The 15,937-nt window shown below is 49.6% G+C and overlaps 1 protein-coding gene, 1 long non-coding RNA gene and 1 pseudogene across 2 annotated transcripts in view; 2 read left to right on the top strand and 1 right to left on the bottom strand.

The window, feature by feature from the left end:
- The window catches only part of ITGAL (integrin subunit alpha L), a 39,504-nt gene extending 25,419 nt beyond the window's left edge, over nt 1-14,085 (bottom strand). Inside the window, exons 1-11 of the mRNA XM_045785998.2 lie at nt 13,867-14,085; nt 12,715-12,817; nt 11,717-11,811; nt 11,537-11,604; nt 10,162-10,279; nt 9,906-10,036; nt 8,970-9,115; nt 3,555-3,687; nt 3,263-3,413; nt 477-550; nt 255-387 (exon numbers count right to left, since the gene is read on the bottom strand). Coding sequence (XP_045641954.2) covers nt 255-387; nt 477-550; nt 3,263-3,413; nt 3,555-3,687; nt 8,970-9,115; nt 9,906-10,036; nt 10,162-10,279; nt 11,537-11,604; nt 11,717-11,811; nt 12,715-12,817; nt 13,867-13,921 — 1,207 coding nt within the window. The 5' untranslated portion in view covers nt 13,922-14,085. The remainder of the gene's footprint in view (nt 1-254; nt 388-476; nt 551-3,262; nt 3,414-3,554; nt 3,688-8,969; nt 9,116-9,905; nt 10,037-10,161; nt 10,280-11,536; nt 11,605-11,716; nt 11,812-12,714; nt 12,818-13,866) is intronic.
- On the top strand, nt 6,949-7,775 carry LOC148110487 (uncharacterized; annotated as a pseudogene).
- Nucleotides 12,940-15,716, top strand: LOC123784642 (uncharacterized). Its single transcript, XR_006777523.2, has 3 exons — nt 12,940-13,113; nt 13,440-13,593; nt 14,182-15,716. It is a non-coding gene; the product is annotated as an uncharacterized LOC123784642 (long non-coding RNA).
- Nucleotides 15,717-15,937: the final 221 nt, after the last annotated feature.

Consider the following 15,937-nt stretch of genomic DNA (forward strand, 5'->3'; position numbering starts at 1 on the left):
CGGAGAGGGGCGGTGTCTCTGGGATTCGCGAGGCCTCAAGATGTCCAAGCATCATAAGATGCAGAGAACAAAAACATTATGACTACACGGCAGAGGGGTTATTAAGGGGAAAATTAAGAATGTTATAGCCATATTTAAACTCTGAGTTTGTCCATGCTGGTTGCTTAACCGCTTTCATTATTGTTTTGAAAGTTGGTCTGAGTGACCCTGGCCCCTCAGACCAAACGAATGCAGCAGAAAAGAAAAGTACTCACCCAAATACCCTGCTCTCGCTTCTGGTGTGAGCGGTTCATTCCCAACGAATCTATCATCCTGCAGGTCGGCCTTCAGGTCCAGAAAGCCCCCAGCCCAGTCCTTGGCTCCGACCGCCCCCACGATGCCACGGCCCTGCCCAGGGAGGAGACGAGCAGGCTTAGCCACGTGCCCATGCCATCCCCTCCCGTAGCCCTCTCCCCTGCTTCAGGCCCGCCACTCACACGGCTGAGGTCAGCGCTGATCCCACTGGACGACAGCTCCATGTTGAAGGATGTCAGGTCCTGTTTGCTTGTGCCTGAGGGGCCAGGTAAAGAGAAAGGGTGGACACTCGAGAAAGGACCGAGAAAGAAGCATGGCACCGGCCTTCGGGCCAGGTAGAAAGAGCCCACCCGACAGTCAGACTGGGCAGTGACTTGGGCTGAGTCTGATGTGAAGCTGGCCAAGATGCAGCTCTGTGGTTCTGCTCCCACTCAGGCTTCCCCCCCGCGTCACCAAATCGGGATGGTTCTATGTTCGAGATGCATCTGTCCCTTCCTCTGAAGAGTGTGTGTGCTACCGCAGGGGCCCGGCCATCCTCCTCTCTCGCCTGACAGCTGCACTCACTTACTCATTTGGTCCCTGACTTCGTTCTTCCTCTTGTGTCTTTTTTTCCACAGAGCAAGCTGGAGTAATCTTTTTTAAAAACTGTCTATCAGACCACACATTTCCCTTCATCCCTTGCCATTGCTCTTTAGATTAAAACCCCAGCTGCTGATGAGGAACTGGAAGGCCCCTGCCTATCTCTCCCACGTTGTCTCCCTTGCTCACCACACTCCTGTCACGATGACCTTTTTTCTGTTCCTCCAGCTTGCCCGCCCTTCCCCGCCTCCGGGCCCCGCCGCTGGCTCTTCTCTGACTACGACGCTCTTTGCCCACATTCCTCACGTGGCTGTTTGATTCTCATCTTTCGTGTCTCAGCTCAAATGTCATCTCAGAGTGAATTCTACCTCCATTAAAAAATAAAGCCTCTAGAAAGGCCTTCCTTGAAAAGCCTAGCTGAAGTGGCTTCCCCCAGTGAAATGTTTCTATCCAGTTCATTCATTTTCTTTAAAGCACCTGTCATAATCTCTAATTATCCTGTTCGTTTGTTTTCTGTCTTTCTTTATCCAACCTGAAGATAAGCTCTGCGTTGACAATATCCCTGAGTGCCTTATTCCCAGTACCTGGTACCTGGGTAGTGCAAAGCTGAATTAATAAAATGAACATCATCCCACCAGCCTTGCAAAGCTCCTGAGAGGAATGAATTAAATGATATAGAAAAAAATGCCCGTTAAACCTGCAAGCGTTCAAGAAACACGGCAATTACTGTGCAGATTTTGTTCGTTCACTGCATAAATATTTAGAGCAATTAGACATTTGGTGCCAGGGATACAATGGTGAAAAAGCAGACACAATGCTTGTCTCGACAGACCTCCCCCCGCCCCCCCTGTGGTGTAGGAGCCCCCAGATAATTTAACACAATGTAAGGCTCGGGGGCTCTGATAGGGAACATACAGCCGTTTCAGCGGCACCCGGAAAGAAGCCCCCAACCTACATTTGGGTTGGCGGGAACTTGTCAGAGGAAGTGACATCTAAGATACGATCTGAAGCATGAGTAAGAGCAGGTCAGGATAGACGATCAGAGCTAGAGATAACCAGCTCTGCGATTTACAGAGGGCCTACGAGGTACCACGCACTCTGCTAAGCAGGGGTTAGGGCTTGAATTGTGTTCTCTAAAAAAAGGATTATTTTCACGACCTAAGCCCTAGACCTTGAGAATATGACCTTGTTTGGAAACAGGGTCTTTACAGTGTAATCGAGTTAGAATGAGGTCACTGGGGGGCACCTGGGTGGCTCAGTCGGTTAAGCATCTGCCAGGGTCCTGGGATCAAGCCCGGCGTTGGGCTCTCTGATCAGTGGGGAGTCTGCTTCTCTCTCTCTCTCAAATAAATAAATAAATAAATAAATAAATAAATAAATAAATAAAAATCTTTTTAAAAAAATGAGGTCACTGGGGTGGGCCTTGATCCAATACGATCCAATATTTTATAGTGTCCTTATGAAAGAGGGAATTGTGGACCCAGAGAGTCAGACATGCACAGAGGGCAGAGGACGTGAGGTCAGACATGCAGGGAGAAGACGGACAGATGACAGAAGTGATACAGTCACAAGCCAGGGAACAGCAGGGACTGCTGCGGACCCCAGAAGTTGGAAGAGGCCAGGAAGCGTTCTCTCCTAGACCCGTGAGAAAGAGCACGCCCGGGGCCGCCCCTTGATCTCTGACTCCTGGCCACCCAAGACAATGCATTTCTGTTGCTTTAAGCTGCTCGGTGTGTGGTACTTTGTTACAACGGCCCTAGGAAAGGAATACAACAGTCAAACCTCCCAAGGGGGTAAGATTGGTATTATTAGCCTATCAGTCCTATTAGATACACCACTTCCTTCTTCGGCTGAACCGCAGACCAAGCCCAAGTCCTAGCAGAGGGGCCTTCCCAGAGGGAATCACGTAGCTTTCCGCAGACCGGGATTCCCGGGAAAAATACCCTCCCATAGCAAGTCCTGCATTCCGACACTGCAGTCCAAAGCTTCTCTTATTCCAGGCCAAGAGGGCCTGTGGGCTCCCCGCCCACGTGTCCACCTTGTATAAGCTGAGACAAGGGAAAATGAGGGAGCTGAGTGGGGAGGTGGGGGGGAAATTCTGCTCCTTCCACAGGCCTTGGTTGACACCAGCAAGCTAGAGGTCAGTTCTGGGCCCCAGCCTGGACCCAGCTGAGCTTTATTTCAGAGGGAAACAGGGTGCTCCTCAAGCGCCTTCCCCCGAATTCCCCCAAATTCCCACCTGAGGCCCTTTTCCAGGAGAGCTCTTCGCACAGTGTCGGATACTCTGGAAGTGCCTGTTATTAGCACGCAGCGTGTCTCTAGTCTGACTGCCCAGGTGAGCTTCTGGGAACAACTTGCTGAACTCTCTCTCCCCGGGTCCGCCACTCACCCTCAATGACATAGATCTTCTTCTGCAGTTCAGTGAACAGATCTTTAAGCTTCTCGAACGTGTCCAGAATCTTTACGAAATCCTTCGCGGGTTTTGAGGCAAATTCGTGGAGCCTTTCCTGACTTTCCTTGGTCGCAAAATGCTTTCCAATCTGTGAAGGAGTAGAGAGTGGAGCGTTGGCATCCCCAGAATCGCAGGTAAGGCCCTGGCCCCAAGGAGAAAGGGGAGTAGGGCTCAGGAACGGGAGAGGGAAGGTGGGACTTGGGAAGCAGCCTGGACCCGGGGCCCATACCCCAATGATGTAGCGGATGATATCTTTGGCTGAGTCAATGTTGACATGGTCAGTGGCTTCCCCGTCAGTGATGATGATAAGCACTTTGGTGGCATCTGGCCGGGCCCCCAGGTCTTGCCGGAACACCTTTGTCCTGTGTCCAGGAAGGGGTGTGTGTGAAAGCCTCCCCCAGATCATGAGGTCTCCCCCCACTCACCCAGCTCATTAAGTCACTGTCCTGCTGATTATGCAAAAGTCCTTCTCTCATCCCCCAGGCAGGTATTCCCAGCTTTCCAAGTTCTCTTCTGAACCTCCTACCTCACCCCTGCTGCCACACCTCTCCTTCCAGACCCATGGTCTTGGATGGAATTCTGGGTGGCCAGGAGGTTGTCCCAGAGCCCAGGGGCAGTGACGTGGAAGCTTTGTGAGGAGAGACCCTGGGCTTCCTACTCTCTAGTTCAACCACATGACAGCTACCCTTTTATCAGTTAGACATGCTGGGGATCCAGGTGAGATATCAATACAGAAAATGGGCTCCACGGGTGGAGAAAATTGGGAAGTCACGCTTCCAGACCAAGCTCATCTGGCAACCGCCCCCCCCCGCCACCCCCATCGCTGGGCTGCCTGTAGATCTCTGCCTACAGCAAGTCTCCTAGGGAACTGAAGTCACTGTTTCCCCGTTTCAGTTTTCCCCAAACCGTGAGTTCCTCAAGGAAGGAACATGTCTGATTTGCTGCTGTGTCTCCAGCCCCAGACGCAGAGTAGGTTCTCAGCACACGCGACATAAACGGAAGAAGGGAGTCCCGAACACTGGACAGGCCAACGCTCCAAAGTCCTGCCTGCCCGCAGCCTCCCTCTGGAGCAAGACAGTGTGCCCCCAGCTTCTGTTGGGACAGCAGCTCTGTTTGCACCATCTGACCCTTCCCTCCCTACCCAACAGCTAACCAGAAAGGGACAATGAATCCGGAGCAGCCAGTCTACAACCCCTGACTTAAGACATGACCTGCCTTGGCAGGGGAAGCTGAAAGTCACACGGGGGGGCCACAGCAGCAGGTGGAGGAGAAATGCGGAGAGGGGGGTCGTGGGGAAGAGGAGCTCTGATGCGGGCAGGGCCTCTGTTCCATCTTGGATGCAAATGGTTTCCCCAGCCTCTCATGGCTCCTGTTCATGGATTTCCATCCTGGTTTCAACCACCATCACCTCTCCTCTGGATTTTTCAATAGCTCCTACCTGGCCTGCCTGCTCCCGCCCTTGTCCCCTCCACGGCCTAATAGCTCCACAGCCAGAGGGATCCTTTTTTTTTTTTTTTTTAAGATTTTATTTATTTATTTGAGAGAGAGAGAAGAGAGAGAGCATGAGCCGGGGGGAGGGGGGTGCGGGCAGAGGGAGAAGCAGACTCCCCACTGAGCAGGGAGCCCGACAGGGCTCGATCCCAGGACCCCGGGATCATGACCTGAGCCGAAGGCAAACGCTTCACCGACTGAGCCACCCAGACGCCCCAGAGGGATCCTTTTAAAAACAGAAATCAGAGGATCCCTCCTCTGCTCAAAACCTCCAGTGACTTCTCATCTCAGTCTGAGGAAAAGCCAAAGTCCTCACTATGGCCTCCAAGGCCCTAAGTGCTTCAGACTCCCCTGGTCTCTCTGACTTCATCTCCTACTACTTTTGCCCTTCCTTACTTCTCTCCAGTCACACTGGTGTCCTGGTTCTTCTTGGAACACCCCAAGCACGTTCTCATCTCGGGGCCTTTGCGATTCCCTCTGCCTGGAATGGCTCCTTCCTCATCTCCAACGAGTCTTTGCTCAAATGTACCCTTCCCTCATCTTCCTATGGAATGCTGCTTTTTTTTCTTTATAAAACTTACATCTTCTACTCTATTATCTAATTTACAAACTGGTCCTGTCTATTGAGTCTCTCTCCCCTGATATAATGATTAATCTCCCCTGATTAAACCTCAAGAGGGTACAGATTTTTGTTTCATTCACTGCTATATTCCCAGAACCTAGAACATGGCAAACGGCACCCCACAGGCCAAAGCTGGCCCACAGCTTGCTTCTGTATGGTCCGTGAGCTGAAAATGGTTTTTATATTTTTGTTTTTAAATAGTTATAAAAAGAAACAAAGAAAAATGCAAGAGATACAGTATGTGGCCAGAAAAGCCTAAACTTTATCATCTGACCCTTTACAGAAAAAATTAGCCCACTCCTGACCTGGACTACTGCCTAGCACACAGGTGGCCAAGAAGCATTTATAAAATATATTTCTTTTTTTTTTTTTTTGAAGATTTTATTTAATTATTTGACAGAGACAGCCAGCGAGAGAGGGAACACAAGCAGGGGGAGTGGGAGAGGAAGAAGCAGGCTCCCAGCAGAAGAGCCTGATGTGGGGCTCGATCCCAGAACGCTGGGATCACGCCATGAGCCAAAGGCAGACGCTTAACGACTGCGCCACGCGGGCACCCCTATAAAATATATTTCTATGACTGCTCCTTTTTGCTCCCACAGTTGACACCTTTCGGGGTATCCTCCCATCCTATCGTGACCCCTTTCTCTAAGAAACTGCCTTTTTCCCACAGAGGTGGGACCCCAGAATCCATGTTTGTCCCATGTGACTTGATGCCATAAAGCAGAGCCGGGTGGACACGTGGACACCTACCCCAGGCTCAGCCAATCAGATTTCCTCTCCCGGAAGCTGGAATTCAGGTTGTTCCCCTGAAATGAGGAGCCGAGGCTGCCATTTTTTTTTCAGTGGACATGGCTTGCCACGTACCCACCAAAGCTGTCTACAGAGAGAGAGAAGAATGAACTAGACATGACAGGTCAAGTGAGCCTCAGAAGAAAAGAGCTGGGAACACTTGGGTGGAGTCTTGAGGAGATGCATTACATGCGTGTTTAACTTATGCAAATCCAGCTATACACACTTGGCAAAGAATGAAATGAAAATGAGAAAAATCAGTGTCATAGCCCAGGAGATCCTTCCTGCTCTTTCACTCAATTTGAGTGGATGCCCACGGGGAGCATGAGATGGAAGATATAATTCTCTTATTCCCCAAGTCGTTTCCAGTTTCCATGGCCACTTTAATGTCTAAAGATAGGTGTTTTTATTTTTACAATTGTTTTATTCTATTATTATTATTTTTTAATAATAACGTGGCACTTGAACTCATGACCCTGAGATCGAGACCTGAGCTGAGATCAAGAGTCAGACGCTTAATTGACTGAGCCACCCAGGTGCCCCATGGGTATTTTTAAAATATACAATATGGGCTCCTGGGAGTTGTAGTTCGGTCGCCTGGCAGTGGCACTGCTGAGGCTGGGCGTCGCCTTTGTCTGTCTGTGCGCACGCGCCACTGTGATGCTCAACAGCAGCCCCCGGGAGAATCCTATGAGGAGGTGGGGACTGAGCAGGCGTGGACATGACTGGATGTCCAACAGCTACCCTGCTGGACCGTCATGGAGGATAGGCCCAGAATGTAGCATTTTTCAGTGACTGTGATGACAGAAGCCCACCATAGATATGAACCCTCAGAGGCCACAGGATCCTCAGGCTGGGATTTCCAGAATTCTTTCAGAAGGGAGAAACTGGAACAAAAATCCCCAGATTCTAGGACACTACCAGAAGGTTCACCTGGAGTGAGACAGAGGGCCTATGCGTGTCAGGAATATGGAAAATCCTTCGGGCCAAAAATGTGGTCTCACTTTGCATGAGAGAATCCACCCTAGTCCGAAGCCCTTTGAGTGTACTCATTGGGGAAAAAGCTTTGGGGCCAAAGGCATTCTTCTTACACGTCAGCGAATACCCACAGGAGAGAAGCCCTATCGGGGCAAGGAGTGTGGGAAAAGCTTTAGTCAAGGAGGTAGTCTGGCCGTGCTTGAAAGACCCCATACTGGACAGAAACCCTACGAGTGTGCTCTTGGCCAGAGAAGCTTCAGGAATCAAAGCAACCTTGCTGTTCGTAGAAGAGTTCCTAGTGGTGAAAGCCCTGTAGATACGATCAGTGCGGACAAGCCTTCAGTCAGAAAGGGAGCTGCGTCAATCAGGTCAGCGTCCACACAGGCCTGAAACGCTATGCCTGGAGGCAGTGCAGGGAGAGTTTGCACACCAGGGGGGAGCTGAATCCTGCAAGGCCAAGTCCACACAGGAGAGACACCCTATCTGTGTGGCCTGTGCGGGGAAAGCTTCACTCAGAGAGGGAGTCTGGCTGCGCACCAGCAAAGCTGCTCACAGACACTCACCCTTTGATCACTCTCTTCAAAGCAAGTTCTCTTTATGAAAGACAAGTACAAAATCCTCAGATCAAGCAACCTATCCAATTCTATGGACTGGATGGAGACTCTTTCAGAAAGGGCATCGTCGAGTAAGGCAAACTGATTTTTCTTCTTTCCCCCCAAATAAGTATGAAAAGTGAATGTCTTGTTTATAATCATTAACAAAAAAAATCAAATCAAATATACAGTGTGGCCTTTCAACACAATCTAACGGCACCCATCTAGGTTTCAATTTAAACACGGCCACCTCGTTCAACTCCGGGGGAAAAACCTTCTGTAGTAGATTTAGGAAATCAGGATATGCTAGCTTCCACTGTGGGACTGGAGCGTATTGAATTTGATGAACAATTCAAGGAATTCTTCAAGGAGAATTTTGACTAGTAAAGATTTTTGTTCACATGCTGACTTCAAAACCTGATCCCCATCTCAGATGTGACTCGATCCTGGCTGCCGTGTTCACGATCACTTTCCGAGTCTTGGCTCTAGTTCCTCATGAGGTCTGGCAATATTCCCTGTCCCAAAGGCTCATGAGCTATCCCTGCATCCTCCCAAGAATTGCCCTTGGGGATTTAGTTAGTATAAAGTAGATTTCTGTTGCTTACAACTGAAAGAACCTGGACTAGGGGCGCCTGGGTGCTCAGTCCGTGAAGCATCTGCCTTTGGCTCTGGTCATGATCCCAGGGTCCTGGGATCGAGTCCTGCATTGGGTTCCCTGCTCAGCAGGGAGTCTGCTTCACCCTCTCCCTCTGCCCCTCCCCTTGCTCATGCTGTCTCTCTTTCTCAAATAAATAAAAAAAATATTTTTAAAAAAATAAAAGAAAATTGCTGGGGCGCCTGGGTGGCACAGCGGTTAAGCGTCTGCCTTTGGCTCAGAGCGTGATCCCAGCGTTCTGGGATCGAGCCCCACGTCAGGCTCCTCCGCTGGGAGCCTGCTTCTTCCTCTCCCACTCCCCCTGCTTGTGTTCCCTCTCTCGCTGGCTGTCTCTATCTCTGTCGAATATATAAATAAAATCTTCAAAAAAATAAAAAAATAAAAGAAAATTGCTCCACTTGAATTCCAACAATAACCTGCCCCTTGCTGAGCCCACCTGTTGAGTTTCTATACCCTGCAGCCTGAAGAAGCCAGTGCAACTGACGGGTGGGCTGTCTCTTACAAAAGGGGACTCACGCAACATAGTTGATGGCACCAAAGGTGTTGGTCAACTGGCGCATGTGTTTTACTTTGCCCAGCAGAACATCAGGGTCCTTCGCTTGAAGATAATCCAAGAAATTAAATTCTGTTTTGCTGTCTGTGGAAAACTGAACAGCAGCAAACTAGAAAAAGAAGCAAGAAATGAAACGTCATTACATATCCCTTCCTACTTGTCTGCTCCAATCTATTTTTTTTAAGACTTTATTTTTAAGTAATCTCTATACCCAACATGGGGCTCGAACTCACAGCCCCAAGATCAAGAGTTGCGTGCTCTTCAACTGAGCCAGCCAGGCACCCCTTCCAGCCTTTTCCTTATCCGGGAGCTGGGTAACCCAGCTGCACACACCTGCCTCAAAGCATTCTTTTGAAAATGAGGTGATATATGCACAAACACAGACATAAAATTAAATAAACCTCTGATCTCTTACGTAGAGCTGTCTGCTGAGCTCCTGTCCTCTGGGTCGGCCTGCCTTCCCAGGGGGGGATGGTTCTGCTGAGGGACCCTGCTAAGCTGGATACAGCTGGTTGGGCCATAAAGGGCCACTCGGCTGAGGCTAGCCCAGTCAGAATCTGTTCTCCAAGGATTTGGAATTTGCAGAGGGAGGGGTTGGTGGAGAGGACAAAAAACCCTCCTGAAAGTTTAATCACATGTGGACTTCGGAGCTTTCCACCCACCCATGTGATCCAAACAGGCTGAGGGAGTCAGGGTGTGGAGAGAGAAGAGGGAAGCAAAAGCCAAAAAGAAACAGAAATGAGAATCCCAGACACTTTCTACTTCCTAGTTTTTGTCTCTTCCAGAGGTCCAGAACCTTGAGGGTCTCGAGACCCCCATACTAAATTTTTCATTCATGCCTTAAGCTAGCTCCGGTAGGCATCTATTGCCTGCAAACAGGAAAACTAATTAATATTTACCTGGTAGGAAGAGTTGCTGAGTTTCTTCATCACATCCTTCATGAAGTCCAGAATTTTCTGAAATTCATCTGGCTGCAAACTCATTGAACCATCAAACAGAAACACCAAGTCCACGTTGCCCTTTATACATTCTACCGAGGCCAGACACAAAGGGACTTGGTAAAGTGTCTCCATGGGTTGGCCTGCCCATGCTGCTTCCTTTGTATGGGCAGCTACCTGGGAGAGATTTCTACCCACTGGATCCCCAGCTCCTTACCCTGATAACCAGGGCGCCCTTGCAGCACAGGACCCCTCAGATTCTGGTGGAAAAGGTAACACAGGCCACTTAGGTAGACATTCTGGTCACACGTCCGAGACAGCCCAGGATCACATGCCTGAAGGAAGCAAAGGTTATAGAAAGGGGTTTGGGGCTTCTTCCTGTGTGTCTTCTGGGCGTCATTAGCCAAGAACAAGAACCTTCAGAGTCACCATCCCCTGACCTCACTCCCTGCATCCAACTGGTGACCAAGACAAGGTAATTCCGCCTCCGGGTCTTATCGCCACCTCTCCATCCCTACCACCAAGGCTGCGTGCCAGGGGATACTCACTGCCTATAGGATAGAGTCTAAGCTCCTGAGTTTGGCATTCATACTGTTCGCAGTTGGACAGTCTCCGACATTTCCAGGCCTATCCCCTGCCATTCCCAATCACACCTCCTGTGTTGAAGGGTTTAAGGCAATTCACTCACTATTCCCAGAATATACAATGTTGTTTCTTTCATTAATGACCATCTTTCCTGCCAGACTGCAATTTCTTGAAAGTCGGGGCTCATGTCATCTTTGTATCTCATTCTTCTGACCCCATCGGAGCCTAGCACGTGGGCTGTCACGTAATAGTAGCTAAGTAAATGAGCTCCCAGTAAACGCTGGCTAAAGATTTCACTCAGCCAGCCTTCTATCTCTCGTATACCTGTGTCAGAAGATGCTGCTGGGATGAATGGTAAAGATCAAGGGGCTTAGAATCAAATGGGAATTTGATTCAAATCCTGGCTCTACCTCTTTAAAACCATGGGACCTTGGTCAAGCCTCTGAACCCCTTGGGTCTTGTTTCCTCGTGTGTAAAATGTGTATACTGATCCTTGTCTCCCCTGAGTGTCTTGAAGGTTAAAAGAGAGAAAGCAGTGTTTCCCAAATGTTAGGCATTTGTGTACCACTTCCCAATTTCTGCCATGTGGGCACATCATGCAGACTTTTTATTTATTTATTTATTTATTTATTTATTTATTTATTTAATATTTTACTCACTTTAAATTTACTCCCAAGCAATTTGATCCAAGAAATCATGAATTTGATGTGTTGTATTTTTCCTTATAAACCATTAAATAAAAATATAACTATAAAACATTAAAAGTGTGTGTACCCCCAAATATCATCTCTGTATATCAATGGCCACATTTCATATCTGGAAAAAACCTGACATAAATAAGGTCTCACAAATAGCTGGCTCATACTCGGTTCTTAATAAACCCTGATTGAGTCTGAATCTCTCTGATGCCTGTAATCCTCTATAGGATCTTTCCGCCACTGATCCTTCCTTCTTTTCAATCTGTCTTTCTTCGCATTGACTGATATCACACTACACAAGATTCTTACCAAAAGCTTCCCGCTTGTGGAGTCTGTTGCCAAGGTCATTCCCAAGTACTTGGAGGTATCGTTGGAACCTGCAGGCACCGGGAGATTGGTCTGAAGGAACTTAGGTAACCCAGGTATGGTGGGCCCAGCCTCGACTTCCCTGGGACACCGTTCCTCCCAGGCCCCTCACCAGTTACTCACCACTCAGGCTGATAGGTAGGCAGTGGCCAGTGTTTGGCTGGCACTGATAGAGGTTTCCTGTGCTGTTCCCCTCACCTGGAGCGCCCACGACAACCCTGATGAGAAATCTCACCTGTGAGATGGAGTTGTCCCGTCTGTACCCACCCATTCCTACCCATTAGAGGGGTTCAGATCCACAAGTATCTCAAAACAGTGAAGCCAGTCCCTTTCAGGGAGGCTCTTCAGCCCCTCCCTCTTCCCTATGGAATACATCAAAGTTCTAGAAAGTTAAGGATCTTTTCTATTTATAGTCTAGAAAAACTGAGATGCAGAGAATGATGTGCCAGAATGACTTATTGTGAGTTCATTCAATCAGTCATCGATTCAAGAATCATTTATGGGGGCACCTGGATGGCTCAGTCCGTTAAGTGGTTAAGCCTCTGCCTTCAGCTCAGGTCATGGTCCCGGGGTCCTCAGATTGAGTCCGGTGTTGGGCTCCCTGCTCAGTGGGGAGTCTGCTTTTCCCTCTCCCTCTGCACCTCCTCCCTGCCCGTGCTCTCACCGTCTCTCTCAAATAAATAAATAAATAAATAAATAAATAAATAAATAAATAAATAAAATATCTTTTAAAAGTCATTTATGGCCTATCTACTATGTGCTAGGCTGGGGCATGTACTAGGGATGAGGGGGGAAAAGAGAGAAACAAAATCCCTGCCATCAAGGCGCTCAGTGTCTAGTCAGCACCAGTGGGGAATCTAGAAGTGTTGCAACGCCTTTTAGGGGCTGGGATATTTCCCCTTTTATCAGGCACTCATGTGGAGATTTAACGATGGACTGTCCTCGTCCTACTCTCCAAGGGCCTCGCTCCTGTTTCCGGGAAATCCCACCACGACTCCTGCAGACAGGAAGACCCCAGGGCCCGGCGGTTCCCCGGATCTGCCCCCCACCCCCGGGGCTCGTGTCCCGGTCGCCTGTCCTGGCTCTGCGGGGCAGGGAGGGTCCGGGGTGGCAGCTCTCACCCGTCTCCAACCTGCAGGACGCGGTACCCAAAATGCCTCCCGGCGTGTGGGAAGGAGAAGTTTTGCACGTGCCGCACTTCCAAGTTGTAGCCTGAGGCCGGGGCTGGAGGAGACCAGGGGGTGAGGTCAGCCACTTCCGGCTGGCCAGTCCTGGCACGTGCCCCCAGAGGCGCGAGCGCTGATTGGCCGCCGCCCACGTGCCCCAGAGGGCGGCCCACCCACAAAGACCTGGCTCCTTCCTCCTGCAGGCCGCCAGCACCCCGGAGCCCCAGGGGGACCTTCCCCCTTGGGCTTCCCCTTTCAGGGCCTTGACTCCGGGGAAATCTGGAAGCCGCGGAGCCTTACTACCCAGAGCCCGCTTGACCTCCCAGCAAGGGAAGGAAGGATGAGAAGGCGGAGGTCCGTGAGAAAGAGGCAGATGGAAGGGGCCCCTCGGGCGATGCGGTTGCCCCATGGCAGGGTGCCTCCGCCTACACACCCACTTCTCCCTTGGGCCTGAGACCCAAGATAATTAGCCTCCGGCTTCTGTCCACAGACTCATGGCTTCAGGATCCCCTGCTCTCTGGGAAGCTGCTTCTCATCTAACGCTCCCTTACTGTCCACCCCACCGTGCACCGGGCTCTTCATTAGCTCTCAGGTTTCCCCGTGTCATCCCCCACCTCAAGCAGCCTCCGCATCCGCTGCCGAGTCCCTAACTGTCCTTTCTGGCTCTGCTTTCCTTCCAGGCATCAGGCTTCTTTCCGCCGCGTCCTAGGATGGCCGAGAAGCTGCCCGGCCATTTGTTGGCAGGAATGGACTGAGGCCCAGAAAGAGGAAAGGGCTGAGATGGTGGTACACGGTCGTGCCACGAAGAGGACCACACCCCAGCGACAGCTCCAGGTACCCATTAGCCATCCCACTCCGCTTCTCTGTTGCCACCTGTCTCTCGCTTCTCCGTTTTTCCCTCCAGACCTTGCCTCGACTTTGGACTCTGACTTTCTTTCTTTGCTCTCCGCCTTCTCCCTCCGAGATTCCCGAGCCTCACTTATCCTAACTTATCACCTATGGCCACCCTCCAGCAGCGGCTCGTTTACTCCAGTCCCACAAAGCCCTGCCGTTTCCCTGGCCACAGACACACGGCCCTTCCCTCCCGTCCCCTTTTCCCTTGCCTACCAAAGAGAAAAGGCCCAGACAGCAGTAGCCTCATTACGATGACGCAGGAGTTCATCTTTCCAGCGGCAGGAGGGACCTAATCCAACACTCTAGTCTCAGAGAGCGCTGGGGATTTGCTGGCAACCCAGACCGGGTGAGAGAAGGAAATGATAATGCCCCAGGGCCTCTTGCACTGGGACTTTCTCACAGAGGCGCCAGGCTGGTGACACTGGGTGGGGGTGAGCCTATAGGGGTTGTGAAACCGCATGGGTTGGGAGGAAGTATAAGCAGGTTAGAGACACTTCCTGTGCCCGCTTGCATTTTCACATCATCCAGGAGCAGACAACACAGGAGGTAGATGGCTGCCTCGCCTGCCCAAGAGCTGCTCATTCCTTGTCTTTCACCAACACACGCACTGAAGACTCTGTACAGCTCAGCAGAAGACTGGTCAAACAAACTGTGGTACAGTCATAATGGAATGCCACCAAAAAAAAAAAAAAAAAAAAAAAAAAGAGCGAGAGGAAGGAAAAAAATAAGGTAGGGAAAAGAAAAGAATGCCAGAGTTTTCTCTTGACATTGGAAGATGCCCATAATACACTGAAGAAAAAGAGCAAGTTACAGACAGTATATTTAGTAACTTATTTCTCTTAGAAAAAACAGAAAAGGAATAGCCACAGAATGGGAGAAAATACTTGGAAATTATGTATCTGATATGGGCTTTGTATCCAGAATATACAAAGAACTCTTGTAACTCAACAGTGAAAAGACAAATGGGCCACCTTTTCAAATGGGCAAAGAATTTAAATAAACATTTCTCCGAAGATGATCGAGAAGATTTTATTTTAGTTCTTAGAGTATGCGCACGCGCACAGGCTCGCAAGTTGGGGGAGGGGCTGAGGGACAAGCCGGACTTTCGCTGCCTGCAGAGCCTGACACAGGGCTCAACACGGACTTCATCCCAGGACACCGAGATCATGACCTGAGCCAAAACCAAGAGTCAGATACTTAACTGACTGAGCCACCCAGGCGCCCCTGAGGATGACATAAAACCAACCACTAATATAGAAAAGATGCTCAGTGTCATTAGTCCTTAGGGAAATGCAAATCAAAACCAAAATAAGGTACCACTTCACCCTCGCGGGGATGGCTAGCATAAGAAAGAAAGAAAAGAACACGTATTGAGGGTGTGGAGACATTGGAGCCCTTGTACGTTGCCAGTGGCGATGTGAAAGGGTGCTGCTGTGGGAAAGTTTGAACAGTTTCTCAAAAAAAAGTTAAACACAGCGTTACCATACGACCTAGCAATTCTAAAAGAACGGAAAATGTCGATTCATACAAAAATGTATCCATGAATACTCATAACAGCCTTATTCATATTAGCCCCAAACTGGAAACAATGCAAATGTCTATCGACTGTTAGATGAACAAAACATGGTCCGTCCCCACGATGGAATATCATTCAGCTGGAAAAAGGAGTGAAGCCCTGATCCATGCCACAAAGTGGATGAACCTTGAAGACATGATGCTAAGGGAAAGCAGCCAGGTGCTAAGGGACACGTACGGTGTGATTCCGTTTAAGTGAACCGTCCAGAGTAAGTAGATCTGTAGAGACAGAAAATAGATTAATGGTTGCCAGGATGGGTGGGGGGAGTGCGGAATGAGGAGTGACCGCTAATGGGTGTAGGGTTTCTTTTTGGGGTGATGAAATGTTCTGGAATTAGTGGTGATGATTGTGCAACTTTATGAATATATTAAAAACCACTGAATAGGGGGTGCCTGGCTGGCTCAGTAAGAAGAGCATGTGACTCTTGATCTTGGGGTTGTGATTTTGAGCCCCACGTGGGGTGTAGAGATTACTTAAATAAATTTTTAAAAAATCTTTAAAAACCACTGAATTGTATACTTCTTTAAAATGGCGGAGTTCGGGGCGCCTGGGTGGCTCGGTCAGTTGAGCCACTGCCTTTGGCATGATCCAGGGGTCCTGGGATCGAGCCCTGCATGGGGCTGTCTGCTCAGTGGCGAGTCTGCGTCTCCCTCTCCCTCTGTGATCTCTGTCGCTTTCGCTCTCTCTCAAACAAATAAATAAATAAAT

The sequence above is a fragment of the Ursus americanus genome, chromosome 2, assembly GCF_024610735.1.
Source record: "Ursus americanus isolate L20-20 chromosome 2, mUrsAme1.1.p, whole genome shotgun sequence".
NCBI lineage: Eukaryota > Metazoa > Chordata > Mammalia > Carnivora > Ursidae > Ursus > Ursus americanus.